Below are 17,669 nucleotides of genomic sequence, written 5' to 3'. Positions count from 1 at the left end.
ATGCAGCTTGTGGCGACGGAGACAAAACAGTCCAGCGCGTCCACGCGCCTATCTCCTCTGCCTCCTCTCTGGGAGTGCCCTGTGACAGTGACTGCGTTTCTTTTCTCTCTCTCTGACGCGAAGCTTTGTGAAAGCGGCCTGCGAGGGTGCGAAACGCAGAAAATGTGTGAATCGGCGGCAGCGGAGCTTGACCGGAAGACTCCGGATCGAGGCAAGCGGACGTCTCGCGCGTCGAGCTGTCTTCGAGGGAGCAGCGGCTCCTCATGCCGCGAGGCGGCGCCGCGCGCTCTCGCAGTTCGAAACTACAGCTCGCTTCGTGGCAACAAGACGGTCCAGCAGCCCGAGGGCGACGCCGGTTCCACAGCAGATTTTTTGAGAGCGTTTAGTTCTCCCGAGAAGCTTCCAGCTGCCTCAGTGGATCCACGTTTGCCGCGATTTTCGGCCGACGCGCGAGCCGGAGAGAGAAATCGACGCGCGCCGTTCTGTCTTGCTCCCCCGCCAAAAAAACCGCCGACCCTCCTTTCCCGCGATCGACGCGAAACGCGCGCTTCGTCCGCGTCCTCTTTTTCCTCTCTGCCCGAATCCTCCTTGTCGACTCGCGCGTTTCCCTCGGGATCTCTCTCTCTGCCTAAAGTCTACAGGCTGTCTGCTCCCAATCCAAGTCCCACCTTGTTCCATTCTGCGGCCTCAGCTCCGTCCGCGCTGTCGCCGCCGCGCACGACTTGCACAGTTTCTGGGTCCTTCGCCTCGAGTCAATCGCTTCCCTCCCTTTCTGCTTCTCTCTCTCGCTCGTCGTCCTTCTCCCTCGCTGCGGAGCGCCCAGCATCCACACTCTCTCTCGAGGGCTTGTGCTCTAAGTCTCGTCTCTTGTCGCCGCAGGGGTCACCTACGACTGCTTTTCGTCTCGCCTCATCTCCCTCCGCCTTTGCTGCTTCTCCGCAGTTGTCTTTTTCGTCGCTTGCCTCTCCTGGGACTATGGGAAATGTCGCTGGCGGGCTGAATGACGGTCGAGGCACCCGTCACCTCGACGGCTCCGCAGAGCCGCCGTCCTTTATCTCTCTGGCAAGAGGCAGGAGACGCTCAGGCCGAGGCTCGCAGGGCGGTCTCAACGCGTCCTCGTCGTCTTCAGACAGTTCGGACCCGTGCGCGACCGCCCCGCCAGACACGCGACTCCCCCCCACAGAGGCGGCAGCCCAAGCGGAACCCGCAGCCGCCAGCCCACTCGCGCCCTACGTAGGCACGACCATGTACAGAAGGTACGGAACATCAGTTGCGACACGTCCTTGACGGCACGGGACTCTCCAGAGAAGACTAACGTGTGAAAAACGACCCGATATTCGTTTTTATACGTGGAAGTATCGACGTATAACCCCGTACGTCAGTAGCCATATATATATATATATATATATATATCATCGTATATACGCATAGATATGTATATGTATATATATACATGTATATGTATGAGAGCGTTTCGTGCGCTGTCGAGTCAGGCAGCATATTTGTATGGAGAGCTGTGGAGGCTCCTCCTCGCCATTTCGGTGAGAGTCCGACAAACGAGTCAAATCTCGTTTGAGCGGAACCAGACGGAGCAGCTTGCAACCGACTTTGAGAAAGAGTCGTTTTAGTCGGTGCACGTGTACCAGCCGCTCATCAGAGGCAGATTTACTTCCGGGAAGCGAGTGACTCTGCTGCTGAGTGCGTCTGTGGAGTGTTTGATGTAAGTCAGCAAAAACGCATGCTTGCTTCACTGTGGGCATGCGCCAGTGGTCGCTGGCTACTCTGTTCTCGCTTCGGGTTATCTTCGCGAGCATGTCCGCCCTCTTCGAGTGACCCTACCCACGTCACCCCTTTTCCGCTTTCAAACATGTCCTGCTCCGTCTCTTCTCTTCCAGGCTGGAACGCGAGCGCGTGCAGCTGCTGCGCGACGCGATTGACGGCCTGGTGTTCATCGTCCCGCGCGAGTATCGTAGCTTCACTTCTTCTCTCGCCTTGTCTCTGTCCTCTTCGCTGGCGGACTCTTCCTCGTCTATCTCCACGTCTTCCGCGCGGGAGCGAGCGCTGCAGGCGCTTCCTCCACATGTCGCAGACTACTCGATGCTGGAACCGCAGCACCACGGCCTTGTCTGGCTGCTCGCTCTCGAAGGCGCCGAAGGCACCCTCTACGCGAAGCAAGTGTTCCTTCTGCGCTTCCGCTTCTCTCCGAAGTACCCCATCGGTGAGTCGCGTGACCAGACGCCACCGCGTCTCTTTTTTCTGTTTTCACTTGCTGAACAAACGTCTCCTCCGCCGTCTAGCTTGGACAGGCGGAAGGGCCGCACCCTCGTAACTTTATCGGTGTAGGACTATTTGTCAGTGCGTCTCTGTGTATACACATATGTATTCGAATACATACGTACGTGTGTCCATGCAGGCTGCCGTCATACATATGTATAGACGTGTGAATGGATATATGTGTATGAGAGCTGCTTGTGGGTAAAGCACATGTGAGTCTGCGTGAAGCGAGTGCAACAACGTGCGACTGGGATGCGCGTGGAGACAAATTCCAAGGCCGGCGCAAGGCGTGCTGTACATGTGCAAATATATGTATATATACGTCTATGCATGTGTGCGTCTGTGGCAGACGTTTCGGATGCGCTTCAAGCTGTTTGTTTCTTTTTGCTTGCAGAGCCGCCGGAAGTGACGTTCGTCCCGCCGTTTCTGCCTGTGCATCCACACGTCTACTCGAACGGGCACATCTGTCTGTCGATTCTTTACGACTCGTGGTCGCCTGCGCTGAGCGTGAGCAGCTGCGGCATGTCGCTGCTCTCGATGATCTCGAGCTCCAAGGTGAAGCAGAGGCCGGCGGACGACGAGGTGTACTGCAAGCTGTGGGGGTCGCGGAGTCCCAAAGAAGTCAAGTGGATTTTCCACGATGATCAGGTCTAAGGGGAGGAACTCTCCGAGGCCGTCCGCGCCGGAGACGCGGCGCTGGAGTCGCGGACAGGAGGGGAATTTGGAAAGAAGGAGTTAAATGGAGAGGGTAGAAACGCAGGAGGAGCACGAACAGGCTTCGCGCCTGCGACTGGGTGAGAGCTGACAGGCGCGCAGGAGGTATGTATGCATATACGCGTACATACGTACATATATGTATGTATGTGTTTAGCTGGAGGGGTTCAGCGGTACCCTGCGGATGCATGTCAAGGTGTACGCGCGTGTCTGCTGCGTGTTCGTGTCGATTTGAGATCACTTGGAGAGGCGAGCGGCTCTCGGTGCTCGTGGCGTGGTGATGTGCAGGTTTTCGGCGGGATGACGGCGCATACTGGAAGGTTGATATGGACGGCTTTTTCTCTTGTGAACTCTGGGATGCGTGCTCAAGGGCGATGCGTAAGGGAGAGCGTCAACGCATGACAGCGCTGTTGCGCGGTCCCTTCACTCGTTCTTTTCTTGGATTTCGCTTGCAGAGAGACGCGAAGCGAGATGCGCGCAGCCGTGCGCCACTGCGCCGTTGCCTCTCTCGATCTTTTTTCAGAATCTTTTGCGCATGGCTTTTTTGCTTGAGGTGTCCGCCGGCGCCGAACCTCTCTTCTCGGGCTTTGGAATACCTGTATGCGTTTATTTACTATGCCTGTAGATTTATGTGCAGGTGTTTGTATATGCGCCGATACCTCCGCGTGTGTGTGTAGAGATGTACGGATTTTTTTATTTTTCTTGGCGGCGGGGATGTATTCCGCGGCTTTCCTTGTAGCCGTCGAGGTTCACTTCATCATCCCGCCTGTGTTCGACGCGTGGTTTTAACCAGGGATTGCGCGAGCGAGCGAATCCTCACGCTCGGGGAGGGGGGCTGCTGCGTCTCTGCAGCTGCGGAGATTTTGATGCGCAGCGCCTGTCGCCCTGCAGCTGTGTGGACGAGGGAGTTCCTCTTTTCGCGTCGCGTGCCGTCGCGCCGCATTTTATTCCATGCAAGCAGACGCGTGACGACGCTGAGCAAACTGGTTCGCTGACCCGCGCGCTCTCTCTTCTTACGGAGAGAGATCTATTTTTGCTTGCCTGGTGTTCAGGAGAATCGTGCATGTCTGAAGCGAAGCGCCTCGGTTTTGCCAAATAGGCTCGCTACTTGCAGGTATGCCTCTCTGTGCGCGTCGAAAGGGCGGCGTCTCAGGCACATTCTCGTGAACAGCTGGAGTTTCAGGGGCTGTGGCGTGTTTTCGGTTTTGGCTCGCGCGTGGTCGCCGTCGGCGCGGAGAGTCGCCCGCGAAACGCTAGGGACGCCTTTCTCTTCTTGCAGGTCGCCTGTTTTTTTGGAGTGCGAACGACCTCGCGGGATTTTATCAGCGGCTCGCTCTCTCGCTCGTTTTCGTTTTCTACGCGACGGAGCCGCGGATGACAGCGCCTCGCATCTCGCTCGCGTAAACGAGCTTCGTCGTCGAGTCGCCCTTTTGTGGAGTCGATTTGGAGCCTGGGAAGAGGCGCGTGCCTCAGGGCTTCACTTTTTCTGGGGTCTGGCGACTCTTTGCATTTTGCATTGCGAGGGAGGTGCTGCAGGTGCGGTGGGGTATCGGCGGGGGGAAGGTCTTTCCCGTGTCTTCGTCTTGCGTCGCAGCAAGATGTTTCTTTCGGCACTGAACGCGGAGAGGCGAGCCAAACGGACCGTAGGCACGTCCCGTTTCACCCGTCTTCGCGCTAGGGGAGAAGCGCGATTTATGCGTCGTTCAATTCGTATTTTTAGCCAAATTGCATGCTCGTGCAGCCGGGCGGGGAGAAACTCGACTCCTCTGGCAGGGAGAGGCTCCGCTGAGTGTCTGCGCGTCGCGATGATGGCCTGCGACCGAGAGGCCGGCGAGTCCAGGGGCTTGGCTTCACAGCCCAGTGCACGCGGCGCATCGTTGGCAAGAAAGAAACGTTGCACTCCAAGAAATAAATCATTTTTGAAAGGTCTCATGCAGTGAGGCGACTCGCGCGAGAGAGCACGGCGGTCTTCAAAAGAACAAAAACTGGCTGCAAACATTTCCTTAAATGCCACACACACATGAGATTCCCACGCGAGTATAAGGATAGGGAGGGGGAGCTCTGCATCCACTAAAGAACCCAGAAGTGGATACATCGTTACACTTCCCAGCGCACGAGGGAAAAGGAAATGGGTCTAATGGAGAAACGCGACTTGCGTGTTCGGCACCCGACTGAGCGACGGAATCTGTAGAGTGCGCGTACATGAATGCGTGTAGATACACGTAAGCGTTCGATCGAACCCGACTGAGCGACGGACATCTATGTAAATGACGAGATAGACCTTTATAGATGCCTCTAGATATTTGTGTGCATGTGCAAAGCATCGCGCGGAAAGCTGTCGCAGTCACCCCGCATATACACCGGGCTCGGCACACATAAATGCATATGCTTGTAGAGGAAAGAGGCAGATGTAAACAGGTAGGAGGACAGACAAAGCGCGTTAGGAGAAGGGATTCCGGAAGGCCTCGTTCAGCTCGACGCGGACCCAAAGGAGAGGAATGGCTTTTGCTGTGTCTCGCGGGATAAACCAGTCACACGTGCTTTGACTGTCGCCTTGTTCTGCCACTTCCTCTCGCTGGTCGCTCTCCGCAAGCCTCTCACTCTCGGCTGTGTCGAATTCGCCTGCCTCCTCGGCACCGGCTTCTCCGTATCGGGGTAAAATCGGTAGAAATTCTGCGAACGCATGCGGCCGAGGCGCGATGGAAATCGTTTTCTGAACTAGCCACGCGTGGAGCACGGCGTCCAAGCCTGAAGAGAAAAAGCGCGAGAGATTTAAGCGACAAACGGCACTACCTCCAGAGACTTGTGAGCGTCCCGCTTCGAAACGGCACACGGCAGCGTCTGTGCCGCGAGAGACCGACAGCGTCCGCGCAACGCACACGCGATCTCGCGTCGATCCTAGAATGATCTACGACGAATAAACCAGCATTAGGGAGAGAGGCGGGAGGAGAGAGAGTCACTACAAAGACAGTCGCCCATTTCCGCGCGGTGATACGAAAGTGTCAAAACTCCAGTGCCATATTGTCAGTCGTAACGGTATTTTTCCATGTCGATTTTTTCGCAAACATTAGAGGACCCCGTGGCATGAGAAAAGACAGCCAGCCGTGAGACCGGAGCGACGCTCCGCTGACAGATGCACGCCGAGTGGAGAGAGAGCGACTGCGTTGTGAAAAGAGGAAACAGACTGAGGCACGCAGAAAGAAAATCACCGAGTCTGCTTCCACCGGAGCCCCCTTCAAGGCAGAGAGGCAGGCACACTGCGCGTGCGTTTCCTCATAATCTCTCACCGTCTTCTACGTGAATCTCCGCGGCCTCCTCGCTTCTTGGTTCAGCTGTGTTCATCTCTGCACCTCCGCCTCGCTTCGCCTCTGATGCGTCTGCGTCTCGCGCGGGCTGAAGCTGAGCGATTTCCTGCATCGCTTCGCTTTCCTGCGCGCCATTCGCCCTTTCGGCATCCGCATCCAATTCGCGTGCCTCTTCGCACTTGGAGTCTGCGCTGCTCGCCGGCGTGTCGAGTGTCGGCGCGCTTCCTCCTTCCGCGTGCCCCTCCGCGTCGCTGCACCGGGCGGCAGGAGGCGCCCGCGGATCTCCGCGAGCCGAGAGGTCGCCCTGCGAGGCTTCGTTCTCAGTCTCTTCGGTCAGCCGCCACGCATGGAAGAACAGCTTCTTGTTGGCAGCCGCTGCGGCGCTCTGCATCATTTTCCTTTGCTCGTTCTCCATCGCCTGCGCCGACTTCCGGTCGAGCTCGCGGAAGGCGCTCCAGGGGCTGAGGCGCTCCGAGAAGCAGCCGCACGCGCACGGCGGCGCTCCGGCCTCCGCCTCGTCGCCGCGCCATCGCGCACCTTGATCCAGGCTCTCTGCGGCTGCAGCCGCGAACCCCTGCGACAGCCCGCGTCCCTGAGGCCCTCCTGCGGCGCCCGCCCGCCGATCGAGTCGCGCGGGGAAAACGCCGGGGAGCGTCGACTGATCCACCCAAAGACCGCTGTGCAGGCAGCGGGCGAGGAAGTCGTCGTCTTCGTAGCCCCAGCCTGGATACCGCACCGACCAAGCTGCAGCGCAACAAAGGCCTCAGCGAACGAGTCCCGTCCAGCGCCCCTGGCCTAGAAACTCTCGAGTTCTGCTGCAGAGCTGTGCGCGCCCCTACTTTCGGTTGCGAAGCATCTCGAACCGCTCGCTGGACGCCATATGTATATGCATGTATACATATATTTGTATACATATATACATTTATAATGCTGCGCAGATGTAGAAAGAATAGAGACGAAAGAAGAGAACCAGGCAGCGAAGCGCGAGAAAGGAGAGCAGCTGGCTCTACGCGCGACGGCTTACCGCCAGCTCGCAAGAAGTCCGTGCATCTCAGGACCAGAACGCCACCCAGGCACCAGCGGTGACCGTACAGCTGGTGCACGCAGCCCGGGGGCGGCGCGGGGAAGTACGCGCCTGAAGAAAAATGGTAAAAAAATTCAGTGAATAAGACGGCGCCAGCGAGACGGACTCTCATAACGCGGAAAGGCATCCAACGATGAATCCGAACCACCTGAGACGCAAAGCGTACCCCAGACGACAGAAAGGAATCTAAGGCGCTACACGTAGAAGCCACGCGAGCGCGAGGTGAAGACAGGACATCAGAGGCACTTTAGAAGTGCGTTTTGTGTGGCAGCCGCTGCAAGCAACAGATACCCTGCGCGACGAGCGCGGCACAGCAAGGCCTCATCAACTCCCAAACCCCGACACCCTCCGCGAGTCGTGCAGATGAGAGAGTGGATCTGAAGGCCGCTCTGCCCCTGCGCTATTTTCCAACTAGTCTTCTGTCTTGTCGCCAGGCTTACACGGGCGGCTGTCGCGAAACAGGAAATCGTCGTAGCGTCCTTTGGGGACGACGTCCACGTCATGGAAGCAAAAGAAAAAGTGGCGTCCCGCCTCGCGGAGACGCTTGGAAAATGAAGACAAGGGATCGCCGGCCTGTCGGGTTTCGTCAGGAGCCCTTTTGCCTCCATCGTTGTCTCTCTCTCTGCTCGGCTTCCGATCGATACTCGACTTCTCTCCCTCCGCCGTCTCCTTGAGGGCCTCGCGGCACCGCAAAGACTCTGCCGGCAGCCCCGGGGCTTGTTTTCGCTTCTTCTCCGGAGACTCTGCGTGTGCATCCCGCTCGCGTTTCTCCTGTCTTTCATCTCCCCCGGCGCGTCTGGCAAAGGCCTCGACAGTGTCAGCAGAAACATGCTGCATCCCTTGTGTCGCGCCGCTCAAGCCCTCCTGGGAGCGTCGCTTTTCCATCGCCTCCCTCGCGTCCTCGCAGGAGCGACGCGGCGGCGGTGAGGAGGAGGCGGCTGGCGCAAGCGCGGCTGCGACGGAGACCGGGCGACAGGGGGGCGACTGCGGTGGGCACGCAGCCGAGGAGAGGGAAGAAATCGAACTTGATGCGCGACGCCGGCGGTCGCTTGAAGGCCTCGCCGACGCGAGCGCCAGGTCGAGCTGAGAGAGATTTTGGAAGATCCACGCGACGGCGGCATTCAGCAGCGCGCCTGCGAGCCGCCACGCAACAGTCACAGAAACCCGCTAAGGCACAGGAGACGAAGCAGGCAAGAAAGCGGCCGTCAGGCAGCGATATGATGCGAGGAGAGATGGAAAGCACGCTAGACTTAGCGTTTAACCTCGAAAGCGTTGTAGCCATGATGGGAAGGCGAGCGAACCTCTGTTTGCAATTTCACGCCCGCCTTGCGACAGAGAGAAAGACAGCAGTCGCACAGAAGAGAAAGCAGAGGAAAGCAGAACAACCGCGGGCGGGACGGCGCTGCATAGGCCGAGCCGATTCCGGGCGCCTCGCCTCGCACTCGCGCCGGCTTTGGCGCTTTCCTCGCCTGAAAACGGCCTTGCGTTCGCTGCGCGAGGGCGTCGCCGACCCCACAGTACACACACAGGGCGTCCATCAGAGTCTGCATGCGTTCCTTCGCATCTCCAGGCTCGCGTCGACTCTACCGTCGTAATCTTTGTTTTCCAGCTCTGTGGTTGCATCTGCCACTCTCGGTTTCGGCACGCTGGAGGCCCTCGAGCCGCGCGACAAGGTGCGGCGACGACCCTGCCTTCGTGAGCACCCTTTTTCCTCTGCTCATCCGCGTTGCCGCTGTCTGCATCTGCTTTCTCGCCTCTCACAGGCCTCTTTCCACCTACCCTTATTGAAGGCGCCCGCGTCAGCTTGTTCTGCGAAGACGATTGCGCACTTCGGTTCGTAGTGCGGGCGGCGCTCGAGATTGCAGACGGCCTGCAAGTAGCTTATCAGACACGGCAGCCACTGCGCGAGTTGTTCCTTTCTGTCGCGGTAGGCGACAATCACAATGAGAATCTGGGGATCATCTGACGCCTCTCCGTCGTCTGCGCAGGCCGCACCTCCGCCGCAGTCACGCCTGTCGCTCTCGCGTGCCTTCGCCTCGCCTTCTCTCCTCGGCTGCAAGAATTCAGCCTCTGTGGTGCGCGAAGCAGAGACCTGTGGAGGCGCCAGAGGGCTGTGGGCGTGTGAAAGCAAATCGCTCGACAGCGAGGCAGTCTCGGCGGCAGAGGAAAGCGACCCACACGGAACCCCCCAGGGACGCGCGCGCTCCACCGCAGGCGACGCTTTAGAAGAACAAGAGGGAGGCGGAAGAGAAAAAGCAGGTGAAGAAGAGGTCGACTCGGCAGGCAAGGGGCGCAGTGCAGAGGAAGGCGGAGACGCGGGCGCCCAAGAGATGACCGCAGGACGCGGGGGCGGTGCCGATGCGGGACATCTGCTCCAGGCGGAGAGAGGTCCGTTCTCCGGAGCTCGCGGAGAGCTCGATGTCGCGCCGCTGTGACTCGGAGCAGCCGCATGAGGAGATGAAGCCTCCTCCGCGGACTGCTGAGCCTCTGGCGAAACAAACGAAACAGAAGCAGAGGCGAAGAGCTGGTTGAGGAGGGTCCGCGCCTCGGCAGGCGAGTAGCGACAAAATCGGGAGCGCAGAGACGCGCCGCACACGCCGGCGGAGGCGCACGAAGAGCGTGAGCGAGGACGGAATCCCACCTCTGCTGCGCCTTCGCCATTCCAGCCGTCGCCTCCCTCGCCCTGTTTCAGGCTTGACCCCTCTGCCTCTGCGCTCTCTTGGCAGTCGCCATCCCCTCCAGAGGCGCCGGCAGCTCTGCCGCGCATCTTCGCGTCCGCAGCTGCAGAGCGGCAACGCGCAGCAACTCTAGCCGGAGGCTTGACCTCCTCTCGCATGCAGCCCGCAGCCGTGCCTCAGAAAAACCGAGTACACACGTGCGAGCATCTGGAGTGGTGGGCGCACACAACGTAAAAATACGTCCATATGTCTACAGGCGAGCAAAGACACATGCGCAGGCGCGTGCAGAGACAGTTGCAGCTACTGTCAGCGCTTGCCGGACGAGGAGTGGCGAACGCGTATCCAGACAAAAAGGAGTTCACACGCTTCCAGGAGTTTCAAAGGAGAAGGGAATACATCGGCGTCTCGTGCCTGAGACGCGCAGAAGAGACACAGAGTTTCACCGCGAGCAGATGCGAGCGAGGTAGGCAAGATACTGCGCGCGGCCGCGACTCGTTCGCCTGCGGAGATACTGCGACAGAGCTGGAACCGCTCACGGCAGCGAAAGCCGCTGAAAGGTGGAACCAACGGCGAGCGGCGCAAGCATGAACAGAAACGCAAATACTCGCTTGCTTAATAAAATCGGACTGGACGCGGCGGCTCTCGGAAAAACCTTACATTCTGGCGACTGGTGACCAAAACCACGTGTGCACGTGACGAGCGATGGCTTAGAAGCGCAGCGACCATTTCTTCTCTATGAAAAAAACTTGCAAGCGCGAGAGACACAATCGCACACAGGTGAAGAAAACGAAAGGCAGAAAAGGAAGTTCGCAGAAAGGTGTCGTCCTGTATCTACGGTTTCGGTTTTCGAACGTGTCATTCAACTTCTGAGAAGCGCTGCATGCGCGTGCTGTGTCTCTTGAGAAAAGGCGCAGGCCGTTGCATACACACTCGCTGCCTAGAGTTCTCGCTCGTCCTCCCCTCACCTACTTTTAGTGTCTTCGCCTTCCTCGCCTCTTTTTCCCTCCCTTTGGTTTGGTTCTGTGTGCGTCGTTTCTTTGAGTGGAGGGTCGGCGAATGTGCAAGAAAGCTTGTGCGGCGCCGCCGACGGCCTGGAGAAAAGCCTCGAGCTAGGAAGGAGTGAAGACGAAGGCAGAAGGGGCTTCTGGAGCTCTGAGCGACCCGGAGAAAAGACGCGAAAGGACTCCAGGACACAAGCCGAGAGAGGAGGAGAAAACGCCGAAGAAGGCGTATAGGCGGTGGTCGCGACGCGGACAACGCAACTCGCGCAGAGACTCGATTCGCCGGTCTGCATCTCGTGCCCAGAGGAGCGGAAAAACGAGGATATTCAGGGAGGGGTGTCAACTCGTAGGAGCTGAGTGCCTGCTCTCAGCTTGTTATTCTCTGCGCCAGACCTGTTTCGAGCGACCCTAGTGTCTCTCCAGAAAGAAAAGAAGCGATTTGAAGGTAGCGCGCCACAATGGCGCAGGAGAACGCAGAGGCGCGCGCGTCGTCGCGCTCTGCGAGTCGAGATGCAGCCGTCGCCTCCTCGACAGACAACTGCCTCATCCGCTGCTCTTCTGGGCAGGCAGAATCCGCTACTGTCGCCGCTCAGCGGTCTTCGCTGCGTTTCCTCTCCTTTCCTTCTCTCGTCCCAGTGGCAGCAATCGCCGCGGCCTCGCGCCGCCTCGATGAGCAGCTCTCTGCGCCTCCGCCGTTCGCGAGCGGCGCGCACTGCGCGAGTCTCTCAGTCTTCGCGTCCGCGGATTGCAGACAGAGAGAGATGCTGCACCACCGCGCAGAGGCTGAGCTCCTCGCGCTGGAAAAAACCCAGCTTGAGCGGCTGCAGGCGCGCGAGAGCCGCGAACAAGAAATCCATCGTCTGCTGCGAGGCAGCCTGTCAGAGCCCTACAGCATCTACACCCTTCGCCATTTCCTCCACGGCTGGCCGCAGCTCACTGTGCTCGTAAGTCTTTTTTCTCGCCTGAGCCTCGCGAGTGCGGCGTGAGACGCTCATTCCTTCGCGAGGGACCGGCGGCGGTCTGCTCACGGCTCCTGCCGGCGTCTCTACTTCCTGCCTGTTTGTTTCGTTTTTTCGTGCCTGGCAGGCTTGTGGCTTCTCGCGTTCTGTTGTGCTTGTGTGATGCATCTTTCGTTGAAGCTTTTTTTTCAGTCGGGAGGCTGTATCTCGTTCGGTGCATGGAGACCCTCGCTGCCTTTCGTTTCCTTTTGGGATGCGGCCTGAGAAGATCTCCTCGCGCGACAGCACAGGACTTACTTCGTTTTTTTCTCGGGTCCCTGTCGTTCTCTCTGCGCTTGGCGATGTCGCCATCGCTCTCTTGTTTGGTGATCTCCATTCTTGTTTTCTTCGTCTGATGTTGATCACTCCACTGGCTGTGTGCTTTCTCGCTCTTTTGCACTCTTGTCATGCTTCGTTTTTCTGCGCTTTGTTCGACCTGTCCGCTGTGTGCCAGGCCTACGACGGGGCGGTGTGTGCGGGCGTGTGCGTCTGCAAGCTTGACATGAAGTCGCGCCGTAGGCGATCGGAGTCTCGTCTTTCTCTGCGCACAGCCAGCGAGCGGCGTCTTTTTTCGCCGCACGGCTGCGACCGTGACCGCGGCGTCGCAGAAGAAAGCAAAGAGGCGGGATGGGTGCAGCAAGAGCGGCTCTCAGCGGGTCGCTGCAACGCAGTTTTTGGACTTTTTCAACGCGACGAGGAAGAGGAAAGCGTCCGCAAAGGCTACATCGGCATGCTCGCGGTCCTGCCTGCCTACAGACGCCGCGGCCTCGGGAGCCGGCTGGTGGAGTGCGTGCTGTCACGGATGGAGAGAAAAAACGGAATATCCGAAAAAATCCAGAAAAAAAAAGACGAAGCGACGGGAAGAGTCTGCGCGCGTCTGGATGGGGAGTCAAGGCTGCCATGCTGTCCCGAGGGCAGCGGCCGCGAAGAAGAATCGAGCCGCGTCAGTTCGCTCAGGGCGGCTGCGGCGGCGCACAGCGGAAGGCCATGCAGCGGGGAGAGAATAGAGAAGAGAGCGGAGAGAGAGGCAGACACTGCGGACGAGGAGGGCGATGATACGGAGCCCGAGGGCGAGGGGGAGGAAGCCAAGGCGAAAACCCAAAAGATCGTCAGCTGCCGCATCGAGACTGAAGCAGTCAACACGGGTGCGCTGCGCCTGTACGAGTCACTTTCTTTCGTGCGCGTGGCGCGCATGCAGAGATTTTACCTAAACGAAAGCGACGCCTTCAAACTCACGCGCTCCTTCGAAGATGAGCGATTTCTTCCTCAGTCGACGTCGGGCGTCAAAGGGCAGTCCCGGTTTGAAAGGATTCAAAGCATCATTAAAACGTCTTCCTGCTGGTGGTAGCCGATATGAATGCATGCGTATATATCCATGTAATTGTATGTATATCCACCTCTCTATGTGCGTGTGAGTGCGCGTGCATCTCTTAATGTAGTCCGCATCCAGTAGTCGCGCTGTAGGTGTGCATGGGAAGATGGCTGAGGTCACCGAAGCGCGTGACCCGGTCTCGCGTGAGGCGGCAAGTCTATCGCGACGTGCTGCAGGCAGGCAGATCTGCGCGTATTTGAACAAACCAAAAGTGTGAGTGCGTCAGTGTAGGCGCGGCAGTGACGCCGCCGGTTTGCAGGGAGACGCTGGGCTCAGCGTCCCGTTTTGTAGCCGATCAGGCTTCTTCTAAATCCGATCCAGATCCTAAATCCCCACAGCGAGACGCTTCCTTTCGCAGCGTGCGCCGCACCTGATGCGCGAGTCGCTGACTAAACGATTTGCTATCTCGATTGCAGCGGCAGAGACTCGCGACAGACATCCCTCAACTACCGTTGTCTCCTAGGTTTCACAGCATGAGTGTTGAGTTTCGTATCTGACTAATCGCTCGAGTCTCTCCACAGAAAGGAGAAGGCAGGTTTTATCCTTCGCCAAATAACTTTCCCGGTCTTCGCGCCTCCATCCACGGATACCTGCATGGACACACGTTTAGCTTCTAGTGTGCGTAAGAAATTCGTCGCCGCCGTTCCTACATCCAGAATGGAAATGCTTAGATTCGTCGTGAGAGACGCGAGGCGCGCAGCCGCTCCTTTTTTTCTGGCTGCTTCTCGGTGGCACAGCCTCTCGAGTCCTGGTTGTTTTCTCTCCTCGCTTTTATCGCGGCACTGGACGTGAAATGCATTGTAACCCGCGAAGCCTCTGTAGTGGAGATCGAGGAACGTGAGATTATAGTGAAGTTGATTTTTCCGATCGAGTTTCAGGGCGGCTTCAAGCCACGGTTTTTCACACCGAAAATTAAGAAGAAAACTGAACAGCTGGAAGAGCAAGCCGCTTCAGGGTTCACTCTTCGCCACGAACACGCGGGCACTCAAACTTGAAAGGTGGTTCAACACGGGCAATCGTGGACGTCTGGACTACAGCGAGTAGGCCTGACGCGTATGTAGACGCCTCGACCGGAAGAAAAAAATGCGACAATACGCGCAATTTTGATACGGCGTGCAGCACGCACGATTGATTAGTAAGAGGCGAAATAGCAGAGAACGCCCTCCAAGCGCAGTAAACACCACTAGAGACGTCTATCCAACTTGGATTCTGTGATGCAGGAGCCAGAGCGTGACTCCGCTGGCGGGCCTTCTTCGAACATAAGCCGAATGCCAATACACGTAACACCGTGGTCGCGAGAAGAAAATGCAGCAAGACATGAACCTCAAGGCGAAGCCCCTCAATATTGACACTAGCAGAACACAAGTTCTCTCTACAGAGCAGGCACTAGATCCCTTCAGAAGCGAGGTCCTGATCAGATAGAGAGGCAGCGAAGGAGCGGGGACCCAGGTTACATACAGACAGTGGATTCAGGCGAGCAAGTGCGGAGGTGTGTACCCCGGCATCTGCAGGAGGCATGTGAAAAGACACTCCAGGGCACTCACGCCTCACTGCAGTCGCCTCGATCAAAGCAATTCCTGAGGCATGAGAGGTCGGTAGACTTCCGGTCGTCAGCCGCAAAAGCGCACGAGGATCTCGGTATTTCGACTGCCTGCTAGCTTGCTGGCGACAACAAACTGGCGACTTAAAGCTCGAAGATCTCCTCGAGCGCCCCGAGGAACCCCTGAGGCGTCGCGCGCATGACCTCCCGGACGGGCGCCCCTTCTGGGGCATGCGCGGCTGGCCTGAAAAAAAGAGACACACCGCAACAAACATGAGCATCATGATAAGTCGCCGCAGAAAACATGCAGAGCGTCCAGGAGAACGCGGAAGGCCGCCACGCTGACGGTGCGCTATGTGGGAGGCGAAGAGCCTGAGGTCTGCAAGCCGCGAGAGTTCCCGGCGTTCTGCCTCTCGTGCCTCTTCGTCGTCGCCTCAGTGACTGCCGCTCGCGATTCCTCGCGTACGCGTCCCTCTCTCTTCTTCCCTTCCATCTGACTGAATCTCTCTTTGCCCTGCACGCGCCTGACCAGCCCCCGGCTCTCGCAGCACCCGTGCTCTCCATCCTCTCCGCAAGCCCGTTCCCACAGGTCGACGCCTCTGTCCCTTCTCTGGCTCCGCTGGAGGCATTCGCTCTGCGGTGACCCCCGTCTCTCGTTCGCGCGCGTGCAGTCGCTTGTTGCCTACAGAGGGCCTGCGGGGATTCGCTCGAAGGTTCCAGGCCTGAGAGCTGTGCCGCCGACGGAGTAGCGCGCGGCGGAGTCCGCGAAGGGCAGCTGCTCGTGGGACCGGGGACGCTCCTGGGCGAGGAGGGCGGCGCGCTCGCGCTCGGATTCGACGGCCGCCGAGGTCGGCGCGACGGTCTCGTCGAGGTCAGCGATGTTGTCGTAGGAACTCAGCGCGGCGATTTTGCCCTCCACGGCTTCTTGGTCGGCGACGCGGAGCTTGCAGGTGAGGCTCACGGTGTAGTAGAAGATGAGGAAAAGGAAAACGCAGAGGAAGACCGACGCAGCGATCGCAATCCACTCCTCGAAGTAGCACCAGACGAGCAACAGATTCGAGAGGTAGAACGCAATCAAGCCCAGAAAAAAGAAGGCAAACACGTAGGAGTGCTCGGACTTCAAGCTGTCTACCGCCGTGTGCACGCTGCGAATCCCTTCAGGGCCGCGGAGCGCCAAGCCAGGCCCCCACATGCAGCAGAATGTCGTCGTCACCACCACGCACATCTGCAGGCCGAGCGCCATCGACGCCAGGAGCAGGTAGAGCGACTCAAGCAGGAACGAGGTGTCTTTCGGCAGCGCTGTCGTAATCTGCGCGAATGAGAAACCTGCAAGCAACGCGCCTGAGAAGCCGCCGAACACACACACAAAATAGGATACATCGAAACTCGCGAACCGCCCGCGCGGCCTTCTGGCCTTCTCTGTTGCTTCCGCCGGTCGACTGGAAAGCACGGCAAGATCGGGCTACGGCTTTCCAAGGATCAAAGACGCCACGCGAAGTAACCAACCGGCAGAAAACAGCAGACCGGGGAACCTGCGGCCGGCTTTCAGAGGACTTTTGCGTAGAGAGGGGTGCTTTCGTCATGTTCAATGCGCGGTACGAAGCGCGACACGCCGAGGCCTCTAATCGCGAGAATTTCTATTCCCTGAGTAGTTAAGGCGTTACATGCGCGAACGTTGAATCAACAAGGTGAGGAGGCAGCGTCAAGCTCCGCGCGCGAAGAGGACGTGTCAGCGGGCATTCCAGAGTCTTGTCTTTTTGCTATCAAGCTCAGATTCAAAGAGTTGCATGTGGAAGCTTCCTATTCTGAATCAACTGGGCGAATCCGCTCCTGCCTGGCAAGGTTCCCTTCTCCAGCCAAGCCTCCTCGCCCTCAGCCCCAGCTTGCAAAATGCCCTTGAACCATTTCCACAAGAGAAAATCAGAACGCAAACACGGGCAGATATACCTGCGTGGTGGATGTCTGAAAGACAAAAACCAACGGACATGGAGACAGAAAGGCGACCGGCTGTCAGGAGAAACGCACCTTGCTGAGACAGCGTCCAGTAGTTGTTCGTGAACCAGTCGAGCTCGAGCTTCCGGATTTCCACCTGCCGCTTGGCGACGGCTGTGACGACCTGATTTTTGTACAACTGCAACATTTTGAAAAAGAGTTTGGAAGCCGGGCGGAGGACAGCCGGGAGACAGGCTGCGACAGAGAGCAAGGAGAGAAGGAAGGGGGGGCTGCCGAGTAAGGAGAGGCACGACGCAGAACTCAAAGGAAAGAAGGGTCTCTGAAAGGCGTCTCAACTGGCTTCCACGAATCTCGAGAAGGGAAAATGAGGGAAATTAGTCACGACTCCAGCCGCGGTCGCGCCAGACAACGGCTCTCGAAGGCAGATCGTGGAAGCCTCGGCTAGGTCCTCCAGCGGCGAACGAAGGGAGGAATTTCGTGCGTTTCGCAAAACAGAAAACGAGGACGAGAGACGACGCGGAAGACGAGAAGAGGGAGAATGCACATGCCATATTTTCTCAAGGCACGCAACGGCTGCGGTAAGACAAAAGAAGCCGAGCACAGGCAGGACCCAAGAGGGATCAAGGAACAGAGGAAGTGGCTGTAACGGATAGTGAGGCAAGAAGAGAAAGAGAAGCTCGATATGAAAAGAAGAGGGGGACGGCTCGAGCTCTGAAAGAATCAAACGAGTGACCCGCGTTGGTTTGTCTT

At 58.2% G+C, this 17,669-nt stretch overlaps 4 protein-coding genes across 4 annotated transcripts; 2 read left to right on the top strand and 2 right to left on the bottom strand.

The window, feature by feature from the left end:
• BESB_002700 (ubiquitin-conjugating enzyme subfamily protein) lies at nucleotides 1–2,928 on the top strand (the record flags this gene model as incomplete). The annotated part of the gene is made up of 3 exons (XM_029359025.1): nucleotides 1–1,256; nucleotides 1,896–2,218; nucleotides 2,669–2,928. The coding sequence occupies 3 exons, from the start codon at nucleotides 1–3 to the stop codon at nucleotides 2,926–2,928; spliced, it is 1,839 nt and encodes a 612-aa protein (XP_029221938.1).
• Nucleotides 2,929–5,428: 2,500 nt separating this feature from the next.
• BESB_002690 (uncharacterized protein) lies at nucleotides 5,429–10,213 on the bottom strand (the record flags this gene model as incomplete). Its single annotated transcript, XM_029359024.1, has 5 exons — nucleotides 5,429–5,736; nucleotides 6,276–7,037; nucleotides 7,318–7,428; nucleotides 7,818–8,510; nucleotides 9,157–10,213. The coding sequence occupies 5 exons, from the start codon at nucleotides 10,211–10,213 to the stop codon at nucleotides 5,429–5,431; spliced, it is 2,931 nt and encodes a 976-aa protein (XP_029221937.1).
• Nucleotides 10,214–11,514: 1,301 nt separating this feature from the next.
• BESB_002680 (acetyltransferase, GNAT family protein) lies at nucleotides 11,515–13,402 on the top strand (the record flags this gene model as incomplete). Its single annotated transcript, XM_029359023.1, has 2 exons — nucleotides 11,515–12,000; nucleotides 12,509–13,402. The coding sequence occupies 2 exons, from the start codon at nucleotides 11,515–11,517 to the stop codon at nucleotides 13,400–13,402; spliced, it is 1,380 nt and encodes a 459-aa protein (XP_029221936.1).
• Nucleotides 13,403–15,648: 2,246 nt separating this feature from the next.
• On the bottom strand, nucleotides 15,649–17,106 carry BESB_002670 (uncharacterized protein; the record flags this gene model as incomplete). The annotated part of the gene is made up of 2 exons (XM_029359022.1): nucleotides 15,649–16,307; nucleotides 16,992–17,106. The coding sequence occupies 2 exons, from the start codon at nucleotides 17,104–17,106 to the stop codon at nucleotides 15,649–15,651; spliced, it is 774 nt and encodes a 257-aa protein (XP_029221935.1).
• Between the last annotated feature and the right edge of the window lie 563 nt (nucleotides 17,107–17,669).

This window comes from Besnoitia besnoiti, chromosome I, assembly GCF_002563875.1.
Source record: "Besnoitia besnoiti strain Bb-Ger1 chromosome I, whole genome shotgun sequence".
NCBI classification, from domain to species: domain Eukaryota; phylum Apicomplexa; class Conoidasida; order Eucoccidiorida; family Sarcocystidae; genus Besnoitia; species Besnoitia besnoiti.
The sequence above is the reverse complement of the archived record's forward strand: the minus strand, read 5'-3'. Positions and strand labels throughout refer to the sequence as shown.